General features: G+C 31.9%; 1 protein-coding gene across 1 annotated transcript in view; it reads right to left on the bottom strand.

Moving 5' to 3' along the window:
- Nucleotides 1–25,908, bottom strand: part of LOC107442534 (uncharacterized) — a 95,008-nt gene that overhangs the window by 22,984 nt on the left and 46,116 nt on the right. The window contains exons 12-16 of the mRNA XM_087163387.1: nucleotides 24,801–24,853; nucleotides 23,280–23,443; nucleotides 19,742–19,927; nucleotides 12,082–12,222; nucleotides 5,344–5,410 (exon numbers count right to left, since the gene is read on the bottom strand). Coding sequence (XP_087019513.1) covers nucleotides 5,344–5,410; nucleotides 12,082–12,222; nucleotides 19,742–19,927; nucleotides 23,280–23,443; nucleotides 24,801–24,853 — 611 coding nt within the window. The remainder of the gene's footprint in view (nucleotides 1–5,343; nucleotides 5,411–12,081; nucleotides 12,223–19,741; nucleotides 19,928–23,279; nucleotides 23,444–24,800; nucleotides 24,854–25,908) is intronic.

Below are 25,908 nucleotides of genomic sequence, written 5' to 3'. Positions count from 1 at the left end.
AAAATCCACTTCCTTCTAGCTGAGATAAAAGGAAGTGACCCAACTTCCCCTAGGGAGTGACCCAACTTCCCACAGGAAGTGACACAGCCAAGAGGAAAATACTGCCCATCTATTTGTTTACATTTTCCCAACAATCGGCCCCCTTTTCCTTTTGCTGTGCTAAAAAGTTAAACACTTAATCACAACCTTGAGTTAAGTCCTTAAATATATTTTATTACAAAAAGATCTCATGTGTTCTTTAACAGCAGGTTTTGTGAATAAGTTCGCTGTATTGTTTAAAGTTCTAATGTATCTTAATTCAAAGAATTTGTCATTCACATATTGTTTCACAAAATGGTAACGAACATCAATGTGTTTGCTTCGAGAGTTCTCAACCTCAGATTTAGAAAAATCCATAGCAGCACTGTTATGACAAAACAATTCACAGCTTGGTATGTCCAGTTTGAGTTTCTTATCAGTTAGCACATTTTTTAACCACACTAACTGCTTGGCTGACTTCGATAAACAGATATACTCAGCCTCCATGGCAGAAACACTTTTCTGTTTAAAGGTTTTCCACAAGATAGGGATATCACCTACATATACAATAGTTCCTCCTATTGACACTCTGTCATCTCTGTTTGATGCATGGTCGGCATCAGTGTAGCACTTTATTGACAAATCGAGCATATTTTCCTTTGTATATTGCAGATACCCTAATAATTTCAGTAGAGCTTGCCAGTGTTTGATACCAGAATTTTCTTGATACTGCGATAAAATATTAACAGCATAAGATATTTCTGGTCTTGTCCTACTTGCTATAAGGGATACACATCCAAGAACACTTCGGTATGGAATGTTTTCCATTTCAGCTTTCTCTATTTCTGTTTGTGGGCAATCCTGCATTGACAAATTTAATCCTTTAACTATTGGCAATGAAACTATGGGTATGTAGTACCACTTCCTAAAATGCTTCACTGTATTCTCTATATATTCTTTCTGGTGGATTACTAAATGACCATTAATTTTCTCAAATTCTATACCTAAAAATTTCCTTGTTTCTCCCAAAACCTTTAATTCAAAATTTTGATTCAACTCATTTAAAATCAGATCTATGTCCTTTTGACTTTTTCCCATTATCACAATATCATCTACATATAACAATCGCAACACATTATCTCCTGTGAATATTCCATTGCACCAATCTAATTTTTCAAGTTTTAATTCGTATAATACATTAGTTACTTCAGTGTACCACTCACGTCCTGATTGACGTAATCCATATATTTCCTTTTTTAATTTACACACTTTTGATGGATCCACTACAAAACCTTCAGGTTGTGCCATATAAATTTCTTCTGTTAAGTCTGCATATAAATATGCACTTTTTACATCGACTTGACAGTGAACCCAGTTCATCAAACCTACAAAAATAGCAAAACATAAATTTATGAGAGAAAAATTAACCACAGGACTATACACTTCGTAATAGTCAATACCCTGTTGTTGCTTAAATCCTTGTGCAACAAGTCTGGCTTTATGTCTCACAATTTTATTCGATTCATCGGTTTTTAGGTTGCACACCCATCTAATACCTATCACTTTAGTATCTTTCGGATTCTCTACCAATGACCACACTTCTCTTTTCTTCATCATTTCAATTTCCTCTTCCATTCCATTCTTCCATTTTTCACAATTTCTTGACTCAACTGCTTCTTTGTAGCCTTTTGGAATATTATACTCAATTAAATTTGCTTCATCTTCTTGTACTATGCTGACTTCATTTCTGGTTACTTTACCAGAATATTCATTCCTAAAACTAAAATCAAATATATCTTTTTCAAATTCAATTCCATGACTATCACAATATTTCTCAATGTCATTTGATGACCTAAATAGGTTTTTAGACCCTTCTATGAAATAATAAATATCATTTCTAGATCCATCTGATCGTTTAGTTGCTTTTCTTAACCAGTTTAAATCTGATACCTTCTTGATGCTTTCATGACTACAACTTGAGTCAAATTCTGGCCTATGAATAATATCTTCATCACTTGATTCTTCTTTTTCATTCCATTTTGTTCTTCTTGGTGGTTTTCTACTGGGGTCCAGGATGACTTCCACTGCAAATTCATTTTCATTGAATTAAACAAATTTTTTGTTTCTGTAACTTTACAATCTTCAGGTAAGTAGATACGGTAGCCCTTGGTTGAAGAAGCAAAACCTATCATTATACCTTCTTTGGCACGCATTTGGAATTTGTTTCTCTTTTGTTTAGGTACACCAATATAAGCCTTACATCCAAACACTTTAAAATACATTACTGGTGGTTTCCTTCCATACAACATCTCATATGACGTTTTCTTTCCGTTTCTTGAAATTCTGTCCCACGTATGAACAAAACAACATACTGCTTCATCCCACCATTCTTCATTCATGTTACTATCCTTCAACATAGATTTAATGGCATCCAGAGCAGTTCTATTAAATCTTTCACTTACACCATTTTCTTCTGGCGTATAGTAATTAGTTCGCTCAGCACAAATTCCATGCTCTTCTAAGTATTGTTCAAATTGGTTATTGCAGAACTCACCGCCATGGTCACTCCTGATACACTTTAATTTTCTTTCAGTCAAGCGTTCCATCTTTGCATGATAATTCCTAAATTTCCTAAATGCTTCACTTTTATTCCTCATAAGGTATAAAACTACTGCACGACTGTAATCATCTATAATTGTCAAAAAATACCTATTTCCTCCTATTGAAGTTTTCGGCATAGGACCACAGATATCCATATATACTACTTCAAGTGATTGAGAAGTACGACTTGGATTTGATTTAAATGAGATTCTATTCGACTTGGCAAGGAGGCAAGTGTCACAATTTTCATCTGGTTTTTCTATATTGGGTAATCCCCTTACACTCTGGTTCTTACTAGTTTCCTTAAGGTAGTCAAAATTAATATGACAATATCTCCTATGCCACAATGTAGCTATATCTGTTCCTGATTTACAAGTGCCAACATTAAATCCACTACTTTCAGCTTTTGGAGTTCCAGTTTTATATTTGTATGGCTTCAGGTGGTACAATCCATCTCTTCTAGTGGCATAAAATAACTTCAACCAATCATTTGAATAAATCCATAATTTTCCCTTAGTTCCAACAAAATTGGCTCCTGCAGCTTCTAATCGTGAAATAGATATTAGGTTTCTTCGAATACTTGGGTTGTATAAAACATTTGTTAAGGTTATATTACTCATTTCTTCTCCTACTTTAATTGAAAATTCAACAGTTCCTTTTCCTAGTACCTTACTAGAAGTATCCCCAACAGCCAAAGCCATGCTTACATTATTTGTTTCTTCATAACTTGACATTAACATTTTGTTTTTACAGAAATGTGTAGTTGCAGTGGAATCTAAAACCCATATTCTATCATCAGTTTTAATCATGGTTTCACCAACTTCCACAGAGTGTGTTGAATAAGTCTCAACTAAAGCAGCTGACTGATCATTGAAATTCCTTTTCTGTTTACCCCACTTTGACTTGACATTTCTGGCATATCTATCTCGACAATTTGCAACGAAATGTCCATACTTGTGGCAGTGATGACATGGACCAATGACTTTTCTATTACTTTCTACAAATTTACTTTGAGATTTTTTTCTGTCTCCATATCTTTCTTCATCTTTACTTATAGAAGAAATGTTAAATGCACTAACCTCTGGACGAATATCAGCTCTCAGTTGTGTAAGTCTGCTTTCTTCTCTTATCAGTTCTTCAGCAATTTTATCAATAGTAAAATATTCATCATTCCAACGATAAATTAACTGAACTATAACGGAGAACTCAGGTGGTAGATGCCTTATTGCTTGGAAGCCTTGAAACAACTGATTTAATTCATGACCTGCTTCACTAAGCTTTTTCCTTGCTGTTTTAAGTCTAGCAATAAAGAGGCCTATACTTTCATTAGCTTGATATTTTATGCTAAAACCTCATCAAGTATCTGAATGAGTCTGGCTTTTGTTTTTGGCTCAAAATGCTTAACCAATGTTTCCCCAGCCTTTTTACCATCTAAACAATCTTGAATAAGCGGTCTGAATTCTGGCTGAATTCTGGATCTATCTCTTCTTAGTTCAAATTCCTGTTTTTCTCTTCTTGTAGCTGAAACTTTCAACTCTTCTTCTTTTCCATCAATAAATTTCCAACAGCCTTCATCTAATAACAAATTTTTAATGTCTCTTTTCCACCTGTCCCAATTATCATAACTTAATAAGTTAAAGTCTTCTGGTAGCAAAGCCATTCTCTATAAAAGTTCTTCAAAATATATTTCAAATTATCAATACAAATTGTTCACGGCCCCCTTCTAAAATGTCCTGGGCCCATAACCATTGTTGAAAAATAGGGGCCAGCTTACTAAGTATAAGATATTGAAGACATCTATTACTACTCAAGAATTCACTTCATGGATAACTGCACAACTATATTTATTGAATATAAATCTTTAAATATAAAGTAGGAAAAACTACATTCAATTAAACTAAACATAACTCTTTAACATCACATAGCTCTCTTTAAACATAACATAAGAGAAGAAACATCCTCCATCCAAAGCAAAGATATAACTGACTAAAAACAGAAACACCCACTTCCTTCTAGCTGAGATAACAGGAAGTGACACAGCCAAGAGGAAAATACTGCCCATCTATTTGTTTACATTTTCCCAACAAATACGACATTAAAATATTTTAGTTCAATAATAAGCATTTAACACTACCACACATAATAATAAGTGCAGCTGCAAGTATGTTTCACCTTTTGCGAAAAAAAATATATCGTTCTAATAAAGATTTGCATAGTTCGTGTTAGAAGCTTTAATTATCATCTGTGACTATTTACAGTTTAAGTCAACTACTGAAACTCCCCTTTCATGTGTGTATGAGTTTGAAAAAACTGTTTTACAAATACGTGAGAAGAAAGGAAAAATATCTATTACCGATTATTTCGTAAGAAAATAGTTTGTAATCTGTTACTTTACAATTTTTTATATTTGTATAGTTATAGTAAATACGATTATTAATATTAATTAATAAAAATATTGATTGATTATAATTTAATCTCTAGAAACATTTTTGTCCATGCTTTTATAGCAATTTGTGTTGCATTTTAGAATTTTGAAAGCTTTTCACTTATGCGTCCTTTTCATGTTTGCGCTTTTTTTTCAGTGGGTCCCTTAGGCCGGAGCAGAGTTCACTGTTGTAACCTGACCACTATTTTATTGAGAAAAAATGTAATTGTTATGCGAAAATTAAAAAAAAAGACTTTGAAATAAAAACGTAATCCCAAAATTTAAATGTGCATGCTTACTTGCATCGGTAAACTCCATCTTCAGCTTCACATCGTCCATGTCTGCAATTTTTCTGATTGCACATTTCTTTAAAATAAAATAAAATTGTTGATACGCAATGTTATATAGTAAGATGAATATATGCTTATATATATATATATATATATATATATATATATATATATATATATATATATATATATATACCAACTTTTAATCCTTTCAAGGATGATTTTCGCCAATGGTTGTCAAATGGAATGTAAATTGCAATTATAGGCAGAAAAATAAGAGGTATTTTGAACAAGCTTATGCAGACTTCCACAACAAAATTATATATTTATATATATGCTTAATTTTTTTAAATAGTGGCGGATCAAAAGGATTATAAATTAAGTTTATAAATGCAAGGAATATATATAAAACAAACATTTTACTACCACTTTAAATATCGAAATAAAATTTTATGCCAAATGCGTAAAAGTTGGCAGGTAAGTATATATATATATATATATGCGTAATTATCCTTATTTTACAAGTTTTGCTATTTAATACGATCGAAACAGTTGGCATCCCTGCCTGAGAATTAAGGCGGCTTCCTGAAAAATGGTCTTACCTGTACGTTAAACTCTCTGGTGAGTAGAGGTAGCGAGTACGTATTTTACTGTAACTCTGGGCACATCTTTGTGGTGCCATTCTCAAAATGTGTTTTATGTTCTTCCATATAACAAGGACTTATGTCTTCTTCTTATTCAGCATAAGGCAACGCCTCCTATAACTGAAAGCCTCCTCTCGGTTTCTTATAGGTAGTCTGATCAGACCACTATGATGGTAAACCACTTACTAGAATAGATAGGAAAGTTACGAAGTACCTGACCGCGGTAGCGGTAATTTTTGGTGAGAATTTCCACAGGAGGGCTGTGGCCGTTTTGGTGGTAGAAATCTTGAATGATGATCTCTACGTTTATGACTTTCCATTGAGGAAGGATCGGAGTAGGTTTAACTAGTTCTTGATCCTTCAGTAACTTCTGCATCTCTTTGAAGAGTAGCAGGAATCTCGTACTGGGTCGGAGGTTTTCCTAGGCTTGACTGGGTTTCCTCTGTGTTTTCTTTTTGGTCTTGCACTGCATATTGAAAAACAGGCTGGGTGCTCACCATGACAATTTATGCACTTTGCCGATTCGCATATGTATTTCGTACATAAGTACGTAATGCGTGCGTCGTCAAATTTCATGCAAGCTGGCTCTGCACTGCAGGACTTCTGTGTTTGACCAAATTTCTGGCATCGAAGCATTGGATATTGCGGCGGACACCACGAAATCTTTACATCCGGACTGGAGTCGTCAGGAGCTGATCAATGTTGTAGATCTCACGATGTTTGGTGTTGTCTGTGAGAATGACTATGAACCGGGGGAAGGAGCTTGCACTCTTAGCATCACCTCTTTCTCGTCTGCTCGATTTTGATTGGACGTAGTTCAAAATCTAGAAAGGCTCTAGAAAGGCGACGTCTAGAAAGGCGATGTCTGGAATCTCACCGACGGTTTTAAGTCCTCTGAAGAAAATTTTGAGTTTTCTACTGAGTAGCAGGCCCTCTTTCTGCTCGAGTATTGTGGGGGAAGCCTCATTTATAACTTTATTTACAAAAATTGGGCACCAGGGCCGCATAGCCACCCCTATCGCTTACATCTAGAAATTTACAGAAAATTTGTAGTAATAACGTTTTGAATTTAGCAGTCGATGTGGTAGCTAATACAAAAATACAAGCACTTTGCTTGACTAAATATAACATTTGATTATCCAATCTAAATTGACACATATATTAACACATATTGACATTATATAAATATAAACATAATTTGAAAAATATATACATAAGTTGACATAAATAAATGTTAGCATAAATTGATACATATTCCCTAATTAAGTTCCTATGTTTAACTGGCACATGTTTAATTATGACATATATTTAGAGTTCAATGTTGATATGAGAAATATAAATCCTGAATTGAGAATAAAAACATCACTGAGCTAGAGAGGTCTCCCCTAGGATCCTCTGTAAAAGACGAAGCACTTCTTCATTATTTAGAAGGTCATGGAGCTCTTTCACAAGTGATACGAGTCTGCGTGCTAATTTAGCTGGTGTGGAAGCAACAGCACGAGGGCCCTTCTTGCTGGGGTGGGCTCCGCATCCCGCGTAGTTCGCGGCGTGATTTTTGCCACAGTTGTAGCACTTTTGAGTCTATCTTTTCGACACTCGAATGATCGGTGATTATTCGCGCATTTCACGCATCTAGGAGGTGCATTGCATATCCGTTGAGCATGGCCGTAATCCTGGCAATTAAAACACTTCAGTGGTCCCCGGCCGCCACGAAAACGTTCAACTCGGACCGGAATCCGCTGTATATCTGTGATGGCTTTCAGGTGATTCTCCGTTTCTCTAAAAATTTTGAGAAAAAGTGGACCGCTCTTCTCTTAAACTGGATTATAATGTGGATTTCAATGTCCAATTTCTCAAATTCAAGGTAAATATCCTCAGTCTTGAAGTTAACGGGTAGTCCACGGATTAAAACTTTTGAAAAACTTAATGTGCTGCACTTTCTCTGGTGTTGTGGGAGGCTCTGGAACTTTGTTGGAATCCTCCTTAGGAGGGCTTTGTTGGAATCCTCTTTGGTTTCTGATAGCAATAAGATAGTGGCGGTCTCTAGCGGTGAAGAAGATCAGCTATTTGTAGTCGTGGATGTGTGATTATCTTCAGCTTTTTTGACATCTGCTAGCTTTTTCTTCTTCTTTTTCCTTTTCTTTGCAGGAAGTTCTGTGTCGTTTTTATTGATTCTTTCCGAGTCAGATGTCGAAATTTCTTTTCTCTGTTCCATATTCTGGTCTCCGTCATTGATTTCCATAATTTGGTCGTTAGCTGATGAAGTCGGCATTTCAAGCGGGAATAGAGGTTCAGTACTGTTACTGTTCAGGTACTGGAATAGAGTTGGCCGAATAATGTCTTGCAGCTCCTTCGGGCACTATAAAATTGCGGAGTGTGCAAAAGCTCCCTTTTTTCGAATAACAATGAAAGTGTCTCTATTCATCTTCAAAAATTTCACCTGGCTTACCGTCTGGCTTTATGTAGTTGGGATACATCACAAGTATTTCAGTTTTCCTGATGGGCGTGTGAATAATCTCGCCTCTACGTCAGCAACGTCGAGATAACATTTTTGCAGTAGTCAAAAAAAATGGAACCTCCTTTGGCACGTCCAGACATAGTTGCAAGAGAATGAAATAGGTACTACTCACTAAATAGTTTCTCTTTAAAAATTGACATCAAAGAACACTCGACATCAGCATCCAGATGAATCCTTGGGCTTGGTGGCAAATCAATGGTCAGACATCAAATGGTGCCTCGAGCTTCCATCATTAACCCCCATCAACTCCATGACCATCGGGAAGCCTCATCTGTTGCAGGGGCTGTAGGTGTAGCTTCTCGCTGTATAATAGTAGGGGTGGAGTCTTTATCCGTCTTTTCTAGGTCTTGGGTGGGAATCTTTTCTCTTTCCGTCTCTTGGTCGGCGGTTCTTTTAAGTGGGATTTTTCCTCTATCTGTTGTTTGGTATCTGATTCTGTCTCGTGATCCATTTCTACGCTGACAGAATCAACAACTGTGCCAGGAGTAATCTCCGCTGTCCTAGGATCGGAGGTCGGTGCTGCAACTGAGGTCTCTGCTGGCTTATTGGTGCCCGCAATCACATCTGTTTTAAATGGCATCGTTGCATCTTCGGCAGTGCCGTCAGAGAAAAGCTCGTTCATTCTTTCATATTAAGCTTGGAGATTCTTTTGCTTCAGAATTTTTATCAAGTTTTTTAAATCTGCTGATCATAGCATCTAATCCCTCCTTAGTAGTGTACAATGAGGCTGCATCGCATGCAAATTCCAGTCGTTGCTCATCTGGAGTCAGGTCACAGAAGTGGAGTTCGCGCTGATTAGGCCTTTCGGTCCTCCGCTTTCCTCCTCGACCGTATCGCTGGTAAGTAGCCATGGTAGTTCTGAGCTCGGTCATAGGCAAACCAGTTTACGAAAGAGCTCTTTAATGGAAAATCTGGTAAAATTAAGAAAGTGGTAGCAAACATATGTCTAAAAATTTATTTCATTTATGAATATGATTGGTTTGTCTTATTTACTTGTCTACCACTGCAGATTCAATTCCTAAATATGTATGATAAATTTCTCTCAGACACTTTTAAACTAGAATTTGGGGTCAAGCGCACAACTGGTTCACTTTTTAAACAGTCTGCGCAGACTACTTCTAAATAACCGTGTGGAGGCTTTCGGGAGGATTGTTGCTGACCAAGGACATCTCAGTTACTTTACCCCATCTAGATTTATTCCATGTTATATTTCTCCATCTATTAACTTTCAAGTTCTGTAACTACATCTATACTATATCTAACTATTTTATTCTAGAGCTTCCCCTAACTCTTTTTCTTTTTCTCTCAGGTGTTTGCAAGGTTATTGTTCTTAATAGGATTTTCATTATTAGTGCACCGAAAGTGTTTCCTAATATTTTTCTCTCGAAAATCATAAGTTTCTTTTCGTCTGCTCTGTGAATTGCTAAGCAATATCCGGGATAAAGCCTATGAGGTTCATGGGCTAAAGAGTCATTTTTGTAATAAGCACACAAGCTAGCATACGAACGTATGTGTGATAAAATAATATTTTTAGAATTGTGCCCTTTTTACCCATGCGAAATTCAGATCGACCAAAATGAAGAAAGGAATTAAAAAATTTATTTTTAGCTTTAAGAGCAGTGATGTTGAAATTTCAAAAAATAACAATATTTATATTCGAATGCTTTTCTTATGTACCGAAAAAGAAGCCTTTAACTCCTATGACTTGTTTTGGTCTATGCAAATTTTTCATGAATAAAAAGTACACCATTTCTAAAAAAACTTCAAGCTGGATAAAATCATAGAAAAACTATTGTACTAATTCCATTAAAGTTATCTATCTTTTGGCAGCTAATAAATAAAATTTTACATGGCAAAACTGTTAGCATAGTTTGAAAAGTTTTCTTTTGAAACTTTCGGAAATATTGTTTTTACCAATGCAAGCTTCGGATAGATCGCAATAAGGAGAGCAAATTAGTAATTCTTTTCTAGTCATAATACCAGCAATTTTGAAAACATTTAAAAATATTGCTATATTTTTATAAGAATGCTTTTAGAATGACAGTGCTAATAAAAAATAAAAGAAGCTTTAAACATCCTATGCTCATTTTTGATCGATGCAAAACTTCGCGTTGGTAAAAAGGACACCATTCATGCAAATTAGGTAAAAGAACTTTTCTCTGAATATGTGGTAAAAATACTTATCCGGGATTTTAATAGTCCGTTCTAAACTATTTTTATAATTTTAATTTGCATTTCCATTTGTTAATAACTTCAATTCTAATTGCGTACATTTGAATAAAGTTAGTAAATATATGCTAGTTTTAAAAACGTATAAAAATATTTTATATACATAGTTCTTTTTTCAGTTTGTAACAATCAATAAAATTTCTTGTATACATAAAAAAAATCGGGCCTAATGGGCTGTGGAACATAGAAGCCTCTAAAAAACTTAAATTAATTTTATCGAATAAGCTAAATAAGTTTTTTTCCTTATATTTTATCTAATAAAATTTTTTTAATTTTCTTTTACTAGAAATAAATAATGAAAATAAATAACTTTTGATTGTATTTCGCGCATTCGATTCCAATACTGAAATCACATAAAATTGTTCCTCTTGTAAAAGTGTTTCTTCTTCACCTACTCTAAGTAAAATGAAGAAAAGTGAAGTCTAGTGAAGAGACTACACATTTATTAATTATTAAAGGACGCAAAGAGGTCGAAAGTGTAATTTATCCGACTCTATTATCATGGCATTCATTTTTATAACTATGCCGATGTCTCTTCTATATATATATATATATATATATATATATATATATATATATATATATATATAAATATATATATATATATATATATATATATATATATATATATATATATATATATATATATATATATATATATATATATATATATATATATATATATATATATATATATATATATATATATATATATATATATATATATATATATATATATATATATATATATATATATATATATATATATATAACTTTTGAGTTCAGGTAGTTACAAGTAAAAATATATTTTGGTATTTTATTTCTCTCTGTAACAAGTGATAATATATTCTGCAATATTTTTATTATTAAAAATTATTCGTATAGTTATTAAAACAATCTGCTAGATTTTGAGAATTTTATTTGTTCTAAAATATTAAGTCCAAAATAAAAGAAGTTTGGAAAAAATATTTTTTTTATTCATATTCAAAACGTTATCAACAATTTATTTTGTAAATAAAAAGAATTTCAATGCTGATGAAAGATTCTCTTCGATCTAAATAACTTCAAATAAGTGCAAATTTGAAAAATTATTTCTTGGAAGAGCCGTACTTGGAGAATGTTACTTTTAACGCAGAAAAAGACACTGATGCTTCATGCTGTATTTCATAACAATAACTTTTAAAAATGCTAAATATTACATATTTCACCTATTTTGAAGTAAATTAATACAAAAACAATTTTTAACATAAATTCTGCATAACAGAATAAACTTGAGTTAAACTTAATAACATAATCTGTTCGCAAAATATATTTAACAAAAATTCTGGATCACAAAATTAATATGAGTTCACTTACCTACACAATCTGTCCGCTTGAGGTCTGCTGTTTCGGACGGAGCCACAAAGCCAGGTTTACAGGTGCAATCATAGTCACCAACTGAATTGATACATTTTGTACTGTTTGGACAGACTGTCGGATTAACGCATTCATTGAAATCTATGAAGATGACAAATTTATTTATTAGTAGTTCATAAGAGTCAGTTTAAGAACCCGAAGTTGTTGTTTTTTATTTCCAGTCGCCGCGTAATAATGTGCGAGTAAATTCTCTAAGTGATTGGAAGATTTTCGCAAAATTATCCTGATCACCTTAATAATTTTTATAACTGCAAAGGGCTCAACTTTTCTAAAAATTTACACAAATAAATTGAGTTGTACGAAATTTATTAAAGCTATTCAAATATATTAGTAAAATTTCTAAAATAACACTAATTTAGTCACGATAAAAACTTTCTCATAAAAACTTGTACAATTGAAAAATAAAAATTAACTTTTTCAATTCCATCTTTCGTTAACAAATGTATATATATATATATATATATATATATATATGGGAGTTAGTGCAGCATAAAATGAAATAACGACGATAATTTAACGTTTAAACATAACATTTAATACAAAGAAAAGGAAATACGTTTAATTTAAAAAGTTACAGGGTTGGTGAGAGATGCGTTCTCGCAGTGGTCTCTAAAGTGCAAGTGAATAAGAAATTAGATCGTTCTATGGTATAATGTCAAGAGTTAATTTTAAATTCGGGACTTCCCCATCGGGACTCGCTGGCGCCTCTCAATGACAAAGAGGATGATGCAACTTCTTTTAATATTACAAGATGGAGAGTGATGTTATCTGCCGAGATATTACACCATAATACTATAACAACAGCTCTACATATATATATATATATATATATATATATATATATATATGAATGAAGGCTCTGGCTTTTAAATAAGTCACCCTATGAAAATGGAATGCCAATGAATGATTTATTCCTTATTTAAGTCTGATGTTTAAATTTCAACGATAACTTATTTTGAATGTTTCTTTTTTTTCAATTAAATTTATATTATTAAAATAAAATAAATAATTTTTTTCCTTATTATTATGGGTTTTGTTAAATAATTCTTCGGAATAAATTTTTTTTGCTAGTTTTTCTCATAGATATCAGCACTGAAATGTTACTTGCTTCATTTTTTTCAAACAAATATAATTTTTAATTTTATTTTGTACGATTCAAGCTATAAGCACAACTTTGAAAATTTTTCTTCACCGCGAAATTTGTTAACTGTTAAATTAGTATTTTCCTTTTAAACCATATTTTTTACTTTGCTACACGCCGGTAAGTATGGTTTCTGCCTTCTTTCATTTCATACTCTTTTTCAACTGAATTTTTCTAGTGATTTAGACACATTATAAAGAATAATTTTTATTAGGATAATTATTCTTTATTCAGAAATATCGCATCATTAAATTATATATATATATGTATATATATATATATATATATATATATATATATATATATATATATATATATATATATATATATATATATATATATATATATATATACCCTAGTCAAATTTTTTGATGATTTTCCATAGATAGTAACCAACATAAGTAACCATCACCCCAAGGTAGGAATTCGAACAGAATTATGATGGTTCAACATAAAATTACCAACTAGTTTTGATGGTTTGTCCATGTATGACCATCAGAAATTTCCATCATATTATCTCAGAAATTAAATGTTGGAACCACATGAGCCACCATCATCCCTATATAAATATTATGACGGATTTATTTTGGTTCAACATAAAATTACCAACTAGTTTTGATGGTTTGTCCATGTATGACCATCAGAAATTTCCATCATATTATCTCAGAAATTAAATGTTGGAACCACATGAGCCACCATCATCCCTATATAAAAATTATGACGGATTTATTTTGGTTCAACATAAGTGTAGCAACTTGTTTTGATGGTTTGTCCATGTTGGACTATCAGAAATTTCCCTCATATTATTTTAGAAATCAAATATTGGAACCAACATGAGCCACTATCATACCTATATAGGAATTCGGACAGATTTATGTTGGTCCAACACAAAAATAACAACTTGTTTTGATGGTTTGTCTATGTTGCACCATCAGAAATTTCCATATTTTCTTAGAGATCAACTGTTGGAACAGTCATGAACCACCATTACATCAATGAAGGAGTTTTGTCTGATTTTTGATCGTCCAACATAAAACAGGTAAATCGTTTTGATGTTATATTTCTGCTGAACAAACAAGAATTTGTTCGAAACATCACACTATACAGGTTTTTAATCAGATTTATGATGTTCCAACATATGCGAAGCAGGTTGATATGATGAATTCCTGATGGACCCTCAAGATTCACTATTATCACATCTTACTGTTTGAACTATTATGCATGATAGTTTTCAAGTTTAACCCCGGTAGTTGGGTTTCAGTGTGCAATTCGTTATGCACATTTCCTTTCGAAATACTCACATTGTGCGTAAATTTTGTTTAGAAAGCTATTTATAAAAAGAATTTTGTATGTTCAGGGATATTTTAAGCACAATTCACCACTGGATCATTTTAAATCAATTGTCGATCTGAAACATTAAACTAATACTTGAGGCAATTATTCTATAATATAGCAGATAATCTTGTATAAAAATAATTGTTATCCAGGCTAATTAGCAAGAAATACTAAAAAAATTAATCTTATAGCACAATTAAAAACAAAACAAATATTTAAAAAATGAACATTCAATGCTAAAATATCAGCAAACATCTTTATTTAAAATCTTTCATTATCAGAACACTATTCAAGCATTCTTTTGTTATTATCAGCAGATTTTATTATCAGAACACTATTCACACATAATTCACAATTATAATGGTCAGTCTTCATTTACTAACTTCTTCATATAGACAAACTTCCTTTATACTAGCTTCACTTACACTGCTGAACTTATTCCCTATATTTCCCCGTATTACAACTAGAAGAAAAACAAGAAAGAGGAATCAAATTAACAGCTTCTTTAAATAAGTAATAATAATTTTTACTACAACTCAGTATAAAGTGAAACTCAAGCAGGATTTGAAATAAATAAAATTAAAGAAATTTAAAATGAACCTAGTTTTAAAAAATATTTTAGGTTAATATTGAACCGAATGTTTGCGTACGACAAATACATCCACTTCTGCATGACGATCATACACCAGAGACTGAATTCAAAATACTTTCAGCAATATTAATAACAATTATTTCATTAATCATTTTCTTTGCTACAGATATCTTCTAGAAAACATCAAAAAATTTTTTAATAATTTTATTCTCTATTGTTTATGTTAAAGACAAATAAATTTATCAATTTTAAAATGTTTAACAGTGAAAGCTTTTAAAAACGATTAGGAAAAACACTGATGGTAGATAATAAGAATGAAATTCTTGATTCGTCCCCAACCTTAACCAGTTAATAGCGTGATCTCCACATAATTCTTTAATAAACATTGCAATACTACACAATGAGTTGAAGAATAAAAATAAATTATCTAGGAGAAAAGACAATGAAATTGGAATAATTAAAAGAATAAATAAATTTATAAAAACTTACTTGACAGCAACCGGCACGGGCGTTGAATAAACGCTGGGAATAACGACAAAACAATAAGAAGTTGAGCTGATATTTTGCTACTCGTCCCAATCGTGAAGTTTGAAAAGAACACTCGTCCCGCAGTGGACTGATCGTTAAGACATGGTTCCCAGCAGATCACCGAAGTCAAGCATCACTGGCTGCGGTCAGTGTGCGGGTGGATGACCACTTGGATCAGCCTGCGTAGGGACCGAGGGTGTGCGGTATTGGTCCTCGTTAAACTGTGCTACCGTAAAGTGCTCGACTTCGCACGCAGGTCGTCGGGCTACCGAAGCGGGGGTGCCATCCCCTCCGCAGAGGATCAAAATTGTGATGGCATGTCTTCGGATCATCCTCCGGGATGTTTCCCAGACCGTCGCCAATAGCCCATTGTGCAGCTCTAGTGCGACGTAAATTAACAACAGCAACAACAAAAAAGAACACTCAAGTACAATTCACACTGCATCTCTGATTGCTTTTGACGCGAAGTCAAATGCATGGAAGCAACATATATCAAGGAGCATTCACACCGAATGCTACCTTATATATGAAGCAAAAATGCAAAACATTTTGTGAGAAATGAAAGCATAATCCGGAATTTTAAATTAAGCAATATAAGCTATTTTTTTTATTTATTAAAATGTCTTCCAGGGTTCGATTCTTGACTCCGCTAAATTCTCATCGAGAAGTACGTGTGATATATGTACTCGTAAAATCTCTGGAATCGGAAGTCCTGTGGTCAGTCGCTTAGCAGTACCATGGGTACAGGGATTTGACGAAAATTTCTTTTCCCTTCTGATCTATATATAAATTGAGGGAGTGGCCTGACAAAATTTGTGATGGCATACGTCTTCGGATCATTCTCAGAGATGTTTCCCAGACCGTTGCAATAGTCCATTGAACATCTCTAGTGCGGCATAAATAAAAGTACCTACCTGCATTAAAATATATACTCATCCTTTTGTTTCTAACCACTATCACATCATAATTTATAAATAGTTTTTTTTTAAAAAATATTTGAAGTAGAACCCTTGGCCATTGATGGTGTGACTGAAAATATGCAATCACAGCCACTCTGCCCTAATGACCTATGACAACAAAAACAATATATATAATAATTTTATCTATTATAAGCTCATATTTCCACGCTGTTATAAACTTTTATTAGAATATGCTCGACTTAAGTAAACGTGTAGGGAAAATACTCCCCCCCCCCATTTAATCTATCACTCGTTTACCTAAATCCACGAATATTTCTAATTTCATTAATCTGAATATGCAAAATATTTTGTAAATCAAAAACCTACCTCAATGTTATTATATTTAATTACTATTTATTTTTTAACATTTAATAGTACTTTTATACATCTAGCAAAATTTCTATTTTTTTTTTCTTATTTAAATCTTTCGTCTAATTAATCTAAATAATCTTGATATGTTGTTTTATTGCTTTGTATTTTTAAAACTCACAATAATGTTATTAATGACATTCGCCAAATGTTTAATAATTTTAAAAGCAAGTCTTAACCTTTCTGTAACCAGACAATGCTGAAGCAGTGCACGTGCACCTAAAAATATAATCTATCACTCGTATGCCTATATGAATGAATCCTTCTTAATTATATTAATCCTTATATGCAGCTTTATTGTTTTCTGAATTAAAAGTTTACCTTTGTCATATTAATTGCAGTAACTATTAATTTTCAGCCTTTAATAACATATCATTGCATATTTTGCATTTAAAAGTACAACTTGCAACCCCAATCTTATTTAAATCTTTTTTAATTTAGCTAATCCTGCTTTGTAACTTCGATTTTTTGTGATTTTAAAATTCACCATTATGTTATGAATTGCAATAACCATTTATTTTAAACCATTCGTTATGATTTCACATGTTTGATAATTTAAATCCTAACCTTTAAGCTTTCAATAAAAAGTCGCGAGACAATGTTCAAGTGCTGCAAGAGCTCATATTTTCATAATTTATTTTTTAACTTTCATAAAAATAATTTCATCACATGTTTAATAATTTAAATAACAACTTTAAACATTTCAGTAAAATGAGACAGTGCTGATTCAGACAGAAGACAATGCTCAAACAGTATCGTATTAATCTTTGAATTAACTTTATTAGTCCTGATATAAAGCATAACTGTTCCATATTTCTCAAATTCACCTTAATGTCAATATTTACAACTACTATTTATTTTTTTAATATTCTATTGCAATTTCACTTTATGTTTAATAATTAAAAGCTCGAGCATGGCGAACGTGTGCATAATAATTTCATCTTCTTTGAATTTTATTACTTGGGTACTTAAAATGTATCTTTCTTAATTTTTTTCAATTGCAATAAGCAGTCTTATTGTTTTATTCCTATTATTTAGCAAAAATTTTCATTTTTAGCCTCTTATTTAGCAATTTTAACCATAGCCATCTTTTTAGCCATCTTCTTAGCAATTTTAACCATATACTTATAATTTAAAGCTTTGAAAACTTTAAAAAAATCTTCCCGAGACAGATGCATGATGCATGTGCACATAATAGTAAAACAGCATATTTCACGATATATAGATATATTTGCTCATTGCTCTAAAAATAAACATAATATACGGGTTGACCATCATCACAGCAAAACATGTGTTTCCAAAAACTTTTAATGGTTGTTGCTGGTTCAACAATAATAAACATTCCCTGACAGTTGAATAATAATAATAGTAAAATAACATCTTCCAACATACTTTCATGGCTGTTGTTGGTTCAATATTAATAACCATAATCTGTTGATAGACCATCAAAATGGTCATGCAATATCTTCCGTCTTAGTTTGAAGTTGTTGTTGGTTCAGCAATAAAAAACATAGCATAAAGGTTGAACCAACATAATAGTTAAGCAAAATATTCCGTTTTATTTTAATGGTTGTTGGTCCAACATTAATGAACCGAAATTGTTGGTAGACCATCAAAATAGCCATACACCATCTTCCATGATATTTTGATAGTTGTTGTAGGTCCAACAATATTTTATCATCATAATGATAAAATAACATATCTCATCTTATTTTGGAGGTTGTTGTTGGTCCAACAATAAAAAACATAGCATGATGGTTGAACCATCATAATAGTTAAGCAAAATATTCCATCTTATTTTAATGGTTGTTGTTGGTCCAACATTAATGAACCGAAATTGTTGGTAGACCATCAAAATAGCCATACACCATCTTCCATGATATTTTGATAGTTGTTGTAGGTCCAACAATATTTTATCATCATAATGATAAAATAACATATCTCATCTTATTTTGGAGGTTGTTGTTGGTCCAACAATAAAAAACATAGCTTGATGGTTGAACCATCATAATAGGTAAACAACGTCCTGAATCATATTTTAATGGCTGCTGTTGGTCCAACATCAGTGAACACAACTTGCTGCTGAGCCATCGAAATGGCCATTCAACATCTTCCATTATATTTTGATAGTTGTTGTTGGTCCAACAATAAAAACATAACTTTCTGTTATACCATCATATTGATAAAATGACATCTCTCATCTTATTTTGGTGGTTGTTGTTGGTTCAACAATAAAAAACATAGCATGATGGTTGAACCATCATACTAGTTAAACAACATATTCCATCTTTTTTAATGGCTGTTGTAGGTCCAACATTAATAAACATAGCATGGTGGTTGAACCATCATAATAGATAAATAACATCGTCAATCATATTTTAATGGCTGTTGTTGGTCCAACATTAGTGAACATAACTTGTTGGTAAATCACCAAAATGGCCTTACAACATTTTAGGGACTCAAGCTTGTACGGGATTCATTTTTCATAACCTACTTTAATATAAAAAAACAGTCCAATCAAGAAATACAAGTATCATACAGTATCTGAAGTTCAAAATAACGGTTCTTAATGATAATCTATGTAAGGTGAGAAGGTGACGCGAGTAAAAAAAGCTGAGGTACTAAACATAGTAACATGAGATAATGCATAAAGTACAAAAGTGACATTTTTATTACCTTCACAGTTGTGAATGATAGTTCGCTTGTCTGAGAAGGGACTGAAAACACCAACTGACGAGAACCCTTTTCCGCAACTACATACAAAATTGTTGGTCCCACGTCGGACAGCTGTGCATTCCCTTTGTTTGCCACAACTCCTTTGTATAATAACATCTTTGCATGGATCCGCAGGTGAAAATTTACCTATATTAAAAAGAAAATGAGAAATGAAATCGATATAAGTATACCTATATTGAGGAATTTTATCTAAAATGGATTCCATAACTACTTTACTTCTGAAATACAAAAATATAAATTATCGAAATTAAGAAATAAATTGTAGAATTTTATGTAGAAAGATAAGTTTATCCAGACGAAAAATATTTTTAATAGGCATTTTTAAAAGCTACCTGTATAGTAAAAGAAAAATGAGTCCAAATTCTGTATTATTGTAAGTGAATTCATTTAGAAAAGGGAAGTATCTATAAATACTCTTTGTATATAATTGCGTCTAAAATAAAGTTAAAATATGCGTAGGAATGCCATGTAAATGTAATTGCATCAAAAATAAAAGTGAAATATCAATGAAGGCTAAGTAAACATAATTGTATCTGAAATAAATTCAAAATGTATGTAAGAATTCTATATAAATGTAAATACATCTAAAACAAGAAGAAAATATCTAGGAATGCTATGTAAATATAACTACGTCTAAAATAAAGTCAAAATATATGTAGGAATGCCATATAAATGTAGTACATCGAAAATAAAATAAACATAAATATGAAAGCTATAAAAATATAATATCCTCTAAAATAAAATCAAAATATATGTAAGAATACCATATATTTATGTATTTACATCTAAAATAAAGGAAAATATCTATGAATGATACGATAATCTAATTACATCTAAAGTAAAGTTAAAATATATGTAGGAATCCATATAAATGCAATTTCATCTGAAATAAAAGTAAATTATTTATGCCTGTTATTTAAATAGAATATATAATTGCTCCAAAAATAAAGGGAAAATTCTACGAATGCGACGCAAATATAATTGTATATATATACGGCGAAAGACCGAAATCGTTGGTTGTTGACTTTCACCAGTGTATGTCGACAATCACAGATATGCTTTGGTGAATGTCCGAAATATTTATTACATTCGATTTGATATGAATTTATTCGAGGATATAATTACATTTATTCGATATTTTAACCCAACACTGATGGTTTTTTAAGGTTAAATGCTACTGCCCGGTATAAATTTGCTCGGTATACCCTACACTGATGTTTTTCAAAGGTTAAGTGCCTCTGCCCGGTATACCCTACACTGAGGTTTTTTTAAGGTTAAATGCCAATGCCAGGTATACATTTGCCCGGTATACCCTACACTGATGTTTTTTTAAGGTTAAGTGCCACTGACCGGTATACATTTGCCCGGTATACCATACACTGATGTTTTTTTAAGGTTAAGTGCCACTGCCCGGTATACCCTACACCGATGTTTTTTTAAGGTTAAGTGCCACTGTCCGGTATACATTTGCCCGGTATACCATACACTGATGTTTTTTAAGGTAAAGTGCTACTGCCAGGTATACATTTGCCCGGTATACCCTACACTGATGTTTTTTTAAGGTCAAGTGCCATTGTCCGGTATATATTTGCCCGATACTCCAAACACTGATGTTTCTTCTAATCTATCGTCAGTAAGTATTAAAATATAGAATAAATATAAATATATCAAATAAATATAATAATATTAACGAATAAATTAATATAAAATTGGATATAACAAATATTTCGGACATTCACCAAAGCGACTATGTGATTGTTGACATTCACCGTTGTGAGTCAGAAATAAGGGTATTTAGCAAATATTTCGAACATACACCAAGCGACTACGTGAATGTCGACATTCTCCAGATTTCGGTGTTTCACCGTAACACACACACTCACACAAACACACACACGTATATATATATATATATATATATATATATATATATATATATATATATATATATATATATGGGTCATTCTCACGAAAACTGTCATTTTTCAGCTCATAAAATCCCAAAAAAGTAAAGTGACTAAAAAGCTTGAAACTTTTTATATTAATAGAAATATGTAGCTGCATTATAAAGAAAATATATATCCTATAAATTATACTTAATATTTAAATTAATTAATTTTTTAGATAATTAATTTATAATTAATTAATTTATAGTAATTAATAATTAATTAATTTAATAAATTAATTAATTAATTTAATAAATTAATTTATTAATTTTTAATTTATTTTTCAAATTAATTAATAAGTAAATTAATTATTTTCACTATTTAAAAAGTGAGGGAATGATATTTTATTTTAATACATGTTTTTATCTAAGTTACATCTACCTAAAGTTTGAAAATGATAACATACCAAGTATAACTAATATTTATTATAATTTAGTCTTATATATTTAATAGTTTTTACAGGTTTGGGAAATAAAATTGCCTGGCACGATTGAACAAAAAAAATTTAATAATATACTCATCTTGAATCATTCCCTCACTTTAGCGTCATTCCCTCACTTTATACACTAGTGAGGGAATGACGAATTCAATAAAATTTAAAAATAACAGTTAGGCCTAATTAATTTCTGAAGTCAATCGCATACAATTATATTCATACAAGAAAGCAACATATAATTATCCACTTTCTCGATGAAGTTGTATTTCATTTTGCTCTAAAAAATGACATGAGGGAATGACAAATGTAAAAAATTTTACCTGGTTTGATTCATTCAAATTTATTCCACAGCAAAGCTTCTTTAAGTTGAAGATGGAAACATACTGCAATTTTGTTCTATGATGCCAGTTGTTAACTTCTGAGGTTTTTATTAAAATATTTTTATTCTAAGAAGATTGCAGGTGATAAGAACATTGTTGTGAGGGAATGACGCGAAACACTGGGGACAAAGTTTAAAATAGTGCTGTGTTAATATTTTTATCAGAAATTAAATTTAAAATTGATTTCCTGAATTCTATATTTCAGTATTCTGAAATAAAAAACACGAATTTGTAAAAAAAAATTTTTTATTTCAGAAACAATTTTTTTCTTTTTTTAAATCAGCAGTGGGGACAAGTGAGGGAATGACATATTGGTATATTTTAATTACCTAAAATAAATAAAAAATAAAAATTGATAATTTTATTTTTATTCTTTTGTTAGCTTGCATTCTGAAGGACACTTTCCCTGAATTTTTTTTCTTCGTAAGCTGTAAAACAAACATAAAATATACTGGGGACATGAAAATGACTGTTTTTGTGAGAATGACCCATATATATATATATATATATATATATATATATATATATATATATATATATATATATATATATATATATATATATATATATATATATATATATATATATATATATATATATATATATATATATATATACACACAATTGCAACTAATATAAAAGGGAAATATGTTGGCCTGTTATATACATATGCAATATATTTCAGTTATCATAGTAATAACGCAGCATTTCCTTACCATCAGTGGCTTCACTCTTATCCAAAATTAAATGAGGAGGCATTAAGCATCTGTTATTTGTTCCACCAACACATGAGGATTGATCTGTTAAGATATTGATTTGGTCTAGTGGATCTGCTTTAAACTGTACTTCTATCAAGCAATTGTAGGACAACGTTTTCATTCTAAAAAAATAACATTTTAATGTATTGAGTGTTTTACTTCTGTAGAAGTTTGTGTTCTAATAAATATTTGGAACACAGGAAAAAAATATTCAGCTTAGTCAAAAGACTGTTGCCCAGTTGATAGCTCTACTATATTTTAGGTGGGATATATAAGATATTGCCTGTACTACTGTCTAAAAAAAGAAGGCGATGTATCTACTGGTTTTTCATTGCAGAATTGCATTTCATTGCATTTTTCATTGCAGAATTGCATTTCATTGCATTCATTGCATTTTAAAAAAAGAGAATCAATAACGGTAACTTTTTGAAACACGGTATAAAAATTAGCATTCTGCCAACGCTGCCTACTTGAGTAGCAATATTATCATTGCAGGAAAATTTTTATTGCGAGGGTGGATCAAATATAAACGAGACTTTTGATAACTAACCATTAAAATAGTGCTTTCAAAAAATACAAAAATAATATTTCTCTACATAATTTCTGCAAACTTCAACACACTTTTTTCTACCTTTTCAAAGTTTCTTTAATCTCGGTAGCATAAGAAGAAGTTGGCCGTGTAGTGAACAAATTGCACACAAAATGTCCATTTTGTTGAAAATCTATCCCACCCTAAATGCTTTTGAAGGGAACTGAAAAAACGGTAGTCCTAAGGTACCAAGTTCTGACCATATGAAGGATGATCAACTGTTTTCCAATGTAATGCCAACTTTCCACCCTTTTCGTAAAAATTTAATCTAGGGGTAGCTAAGTTTATGTTTCTATGTGTTATTTAACTTGATTTTCCACTCCACTACATAACGATAAAAGTATATAAAAGTTCAAAAGCAACGCCACTTCTTCCAGCTCTTTTGTGGTGAGGATTTTACAAATGTTTGCAAGATTATCAAATATTCTGAAGGAAATCTTTGGTTTTTAAATGACCACGACTCTATAATAATTTTACAAAAAGCGTAGTAGTTGGCATGTCAGGTAATGCCTGAAACTTTTGTTGCGTTACTGGGGTGTCGCTTTTTTCTGTTGCAACACTTTGCTGATGGGCATGCCACTTGGATCGATTACTATTCTTGAACCACAATTCATGGACCAATGGACTAGTTTGTCTTTCACTAAAATTTCGCAATAATAATTTTCTTTAATTGTTCATGAAGAAAATCAATCTACACAACACCTTGTGAGTCCTTGAAAACACTTGCGAGTACCTCAGCTGCGAATCAATGAGATTTCGCTTTGAATTTGGTTTTTGTTTCTTTCTTTTTTTTGACAAATAGTTAATTTTATTTTTTTAAAATTATTTACGCTTTTTACACCAAATTTATCACGTTTTAAACGAAGCTTGTTTGAATCTATGATACTCACTCGCAACTTAAGATGTAAGAGGACTGATAATTTTTCCCTAGTAGAGTTACCATCTGAAATAAAAAAAGAAACAATATATAAATTGTCATCGAATTGTTAATTGTTGAGCTAATGAAAATATATTTCCACTATGTAGAATCATTTGGAAAATAATTACTTAGAAACTTTTATTATTGCTTGAGAACCTTAGTAAGTCCCATCACCAGAATATTTTACTCATTGTATCATACGAATGGCTATTTAATATTATACGTACTTAAAATATCAAAGCATATTTTTAATAGCATGTTGGTTTTATTACTAAATTTAAATTCCTTAACTATCAACCGTGATAACACGTCATGTATTACATTAGAAGTTACTACTTATAGCTCCAAACTCCAGTTTTACCGAGAAAAACGTTTGAAAAAAGAATCCTAATTTATCGATTATAACATGCGGATTGCAGCTTATTTGATAATATAAGTTGTTGTTGTTCATTTACGTCGCACTTGAGCTGCACAATGGGCTATTGGCGACGGTCTGGGAAACATCCCTGAGGATGATCCGAAGACATGCCATCACAATTCTGATCCTCTGCAGAGGGGATGGCACCCCCGCTTCGGTAGCCCGTCGACCTGCGCGCGAAGTCGAGCACTTTACGGTAGCACAGTTTAACGAGGACCAATACCGCACACCCTCGGTCCCTACGCAGACTGATCCAAGTGGTCACCCACCCGCACACTGACCGCAGCCAGTGATGCTTGACTTCGGTGATCTGCTGGGAACCGTGTCTTAACGATCAGTCCACTGCGGGACTTGATAATATAAAGGTTAAAATATAATATAAAGGTTGGCTGGTGCCTTCGTAAGAACAACTCTTATCACTCTGTTACGAGGGTTGCTATTTATATTTCTGGCCTAATAATGAAAAAAACAAATATGTAGGATAGAAATTGGTTTTATTGTTTTTCAAAATATTCTCCATGATGATCAATACACTTTTGCAAGCGTTTGAACCAATTTTCAAAGCACTTTTTCCAGTCCGATTGAGGTAACTCCAAAACATGTGTTTTGAATGCATCAACCGCTTCTTCGGGGGTCGAAAATCGTTGTCCACGTAATTTAT

This window comes from Parasteatoda tepidariorum, chromosome 5 (assembly GCF_982258835.1).
Source record: "Parasteatoda tepidariorum strain Cologne lab strain chromosome 5, Ptep-v5.0, whole genome shotgun sequence".
Taxonomy (NCBI): Eukaryota; Metazoa; Arthropoda; class Arachnida; order Araneae; family Theridiidae; genus Parasteatoda; species Parasteatoda tepidariorum.
Note: the sequence above shows the minus strand (reverse complement) of the source record. Positions and strands in the feature narration are given on the sequence as shown.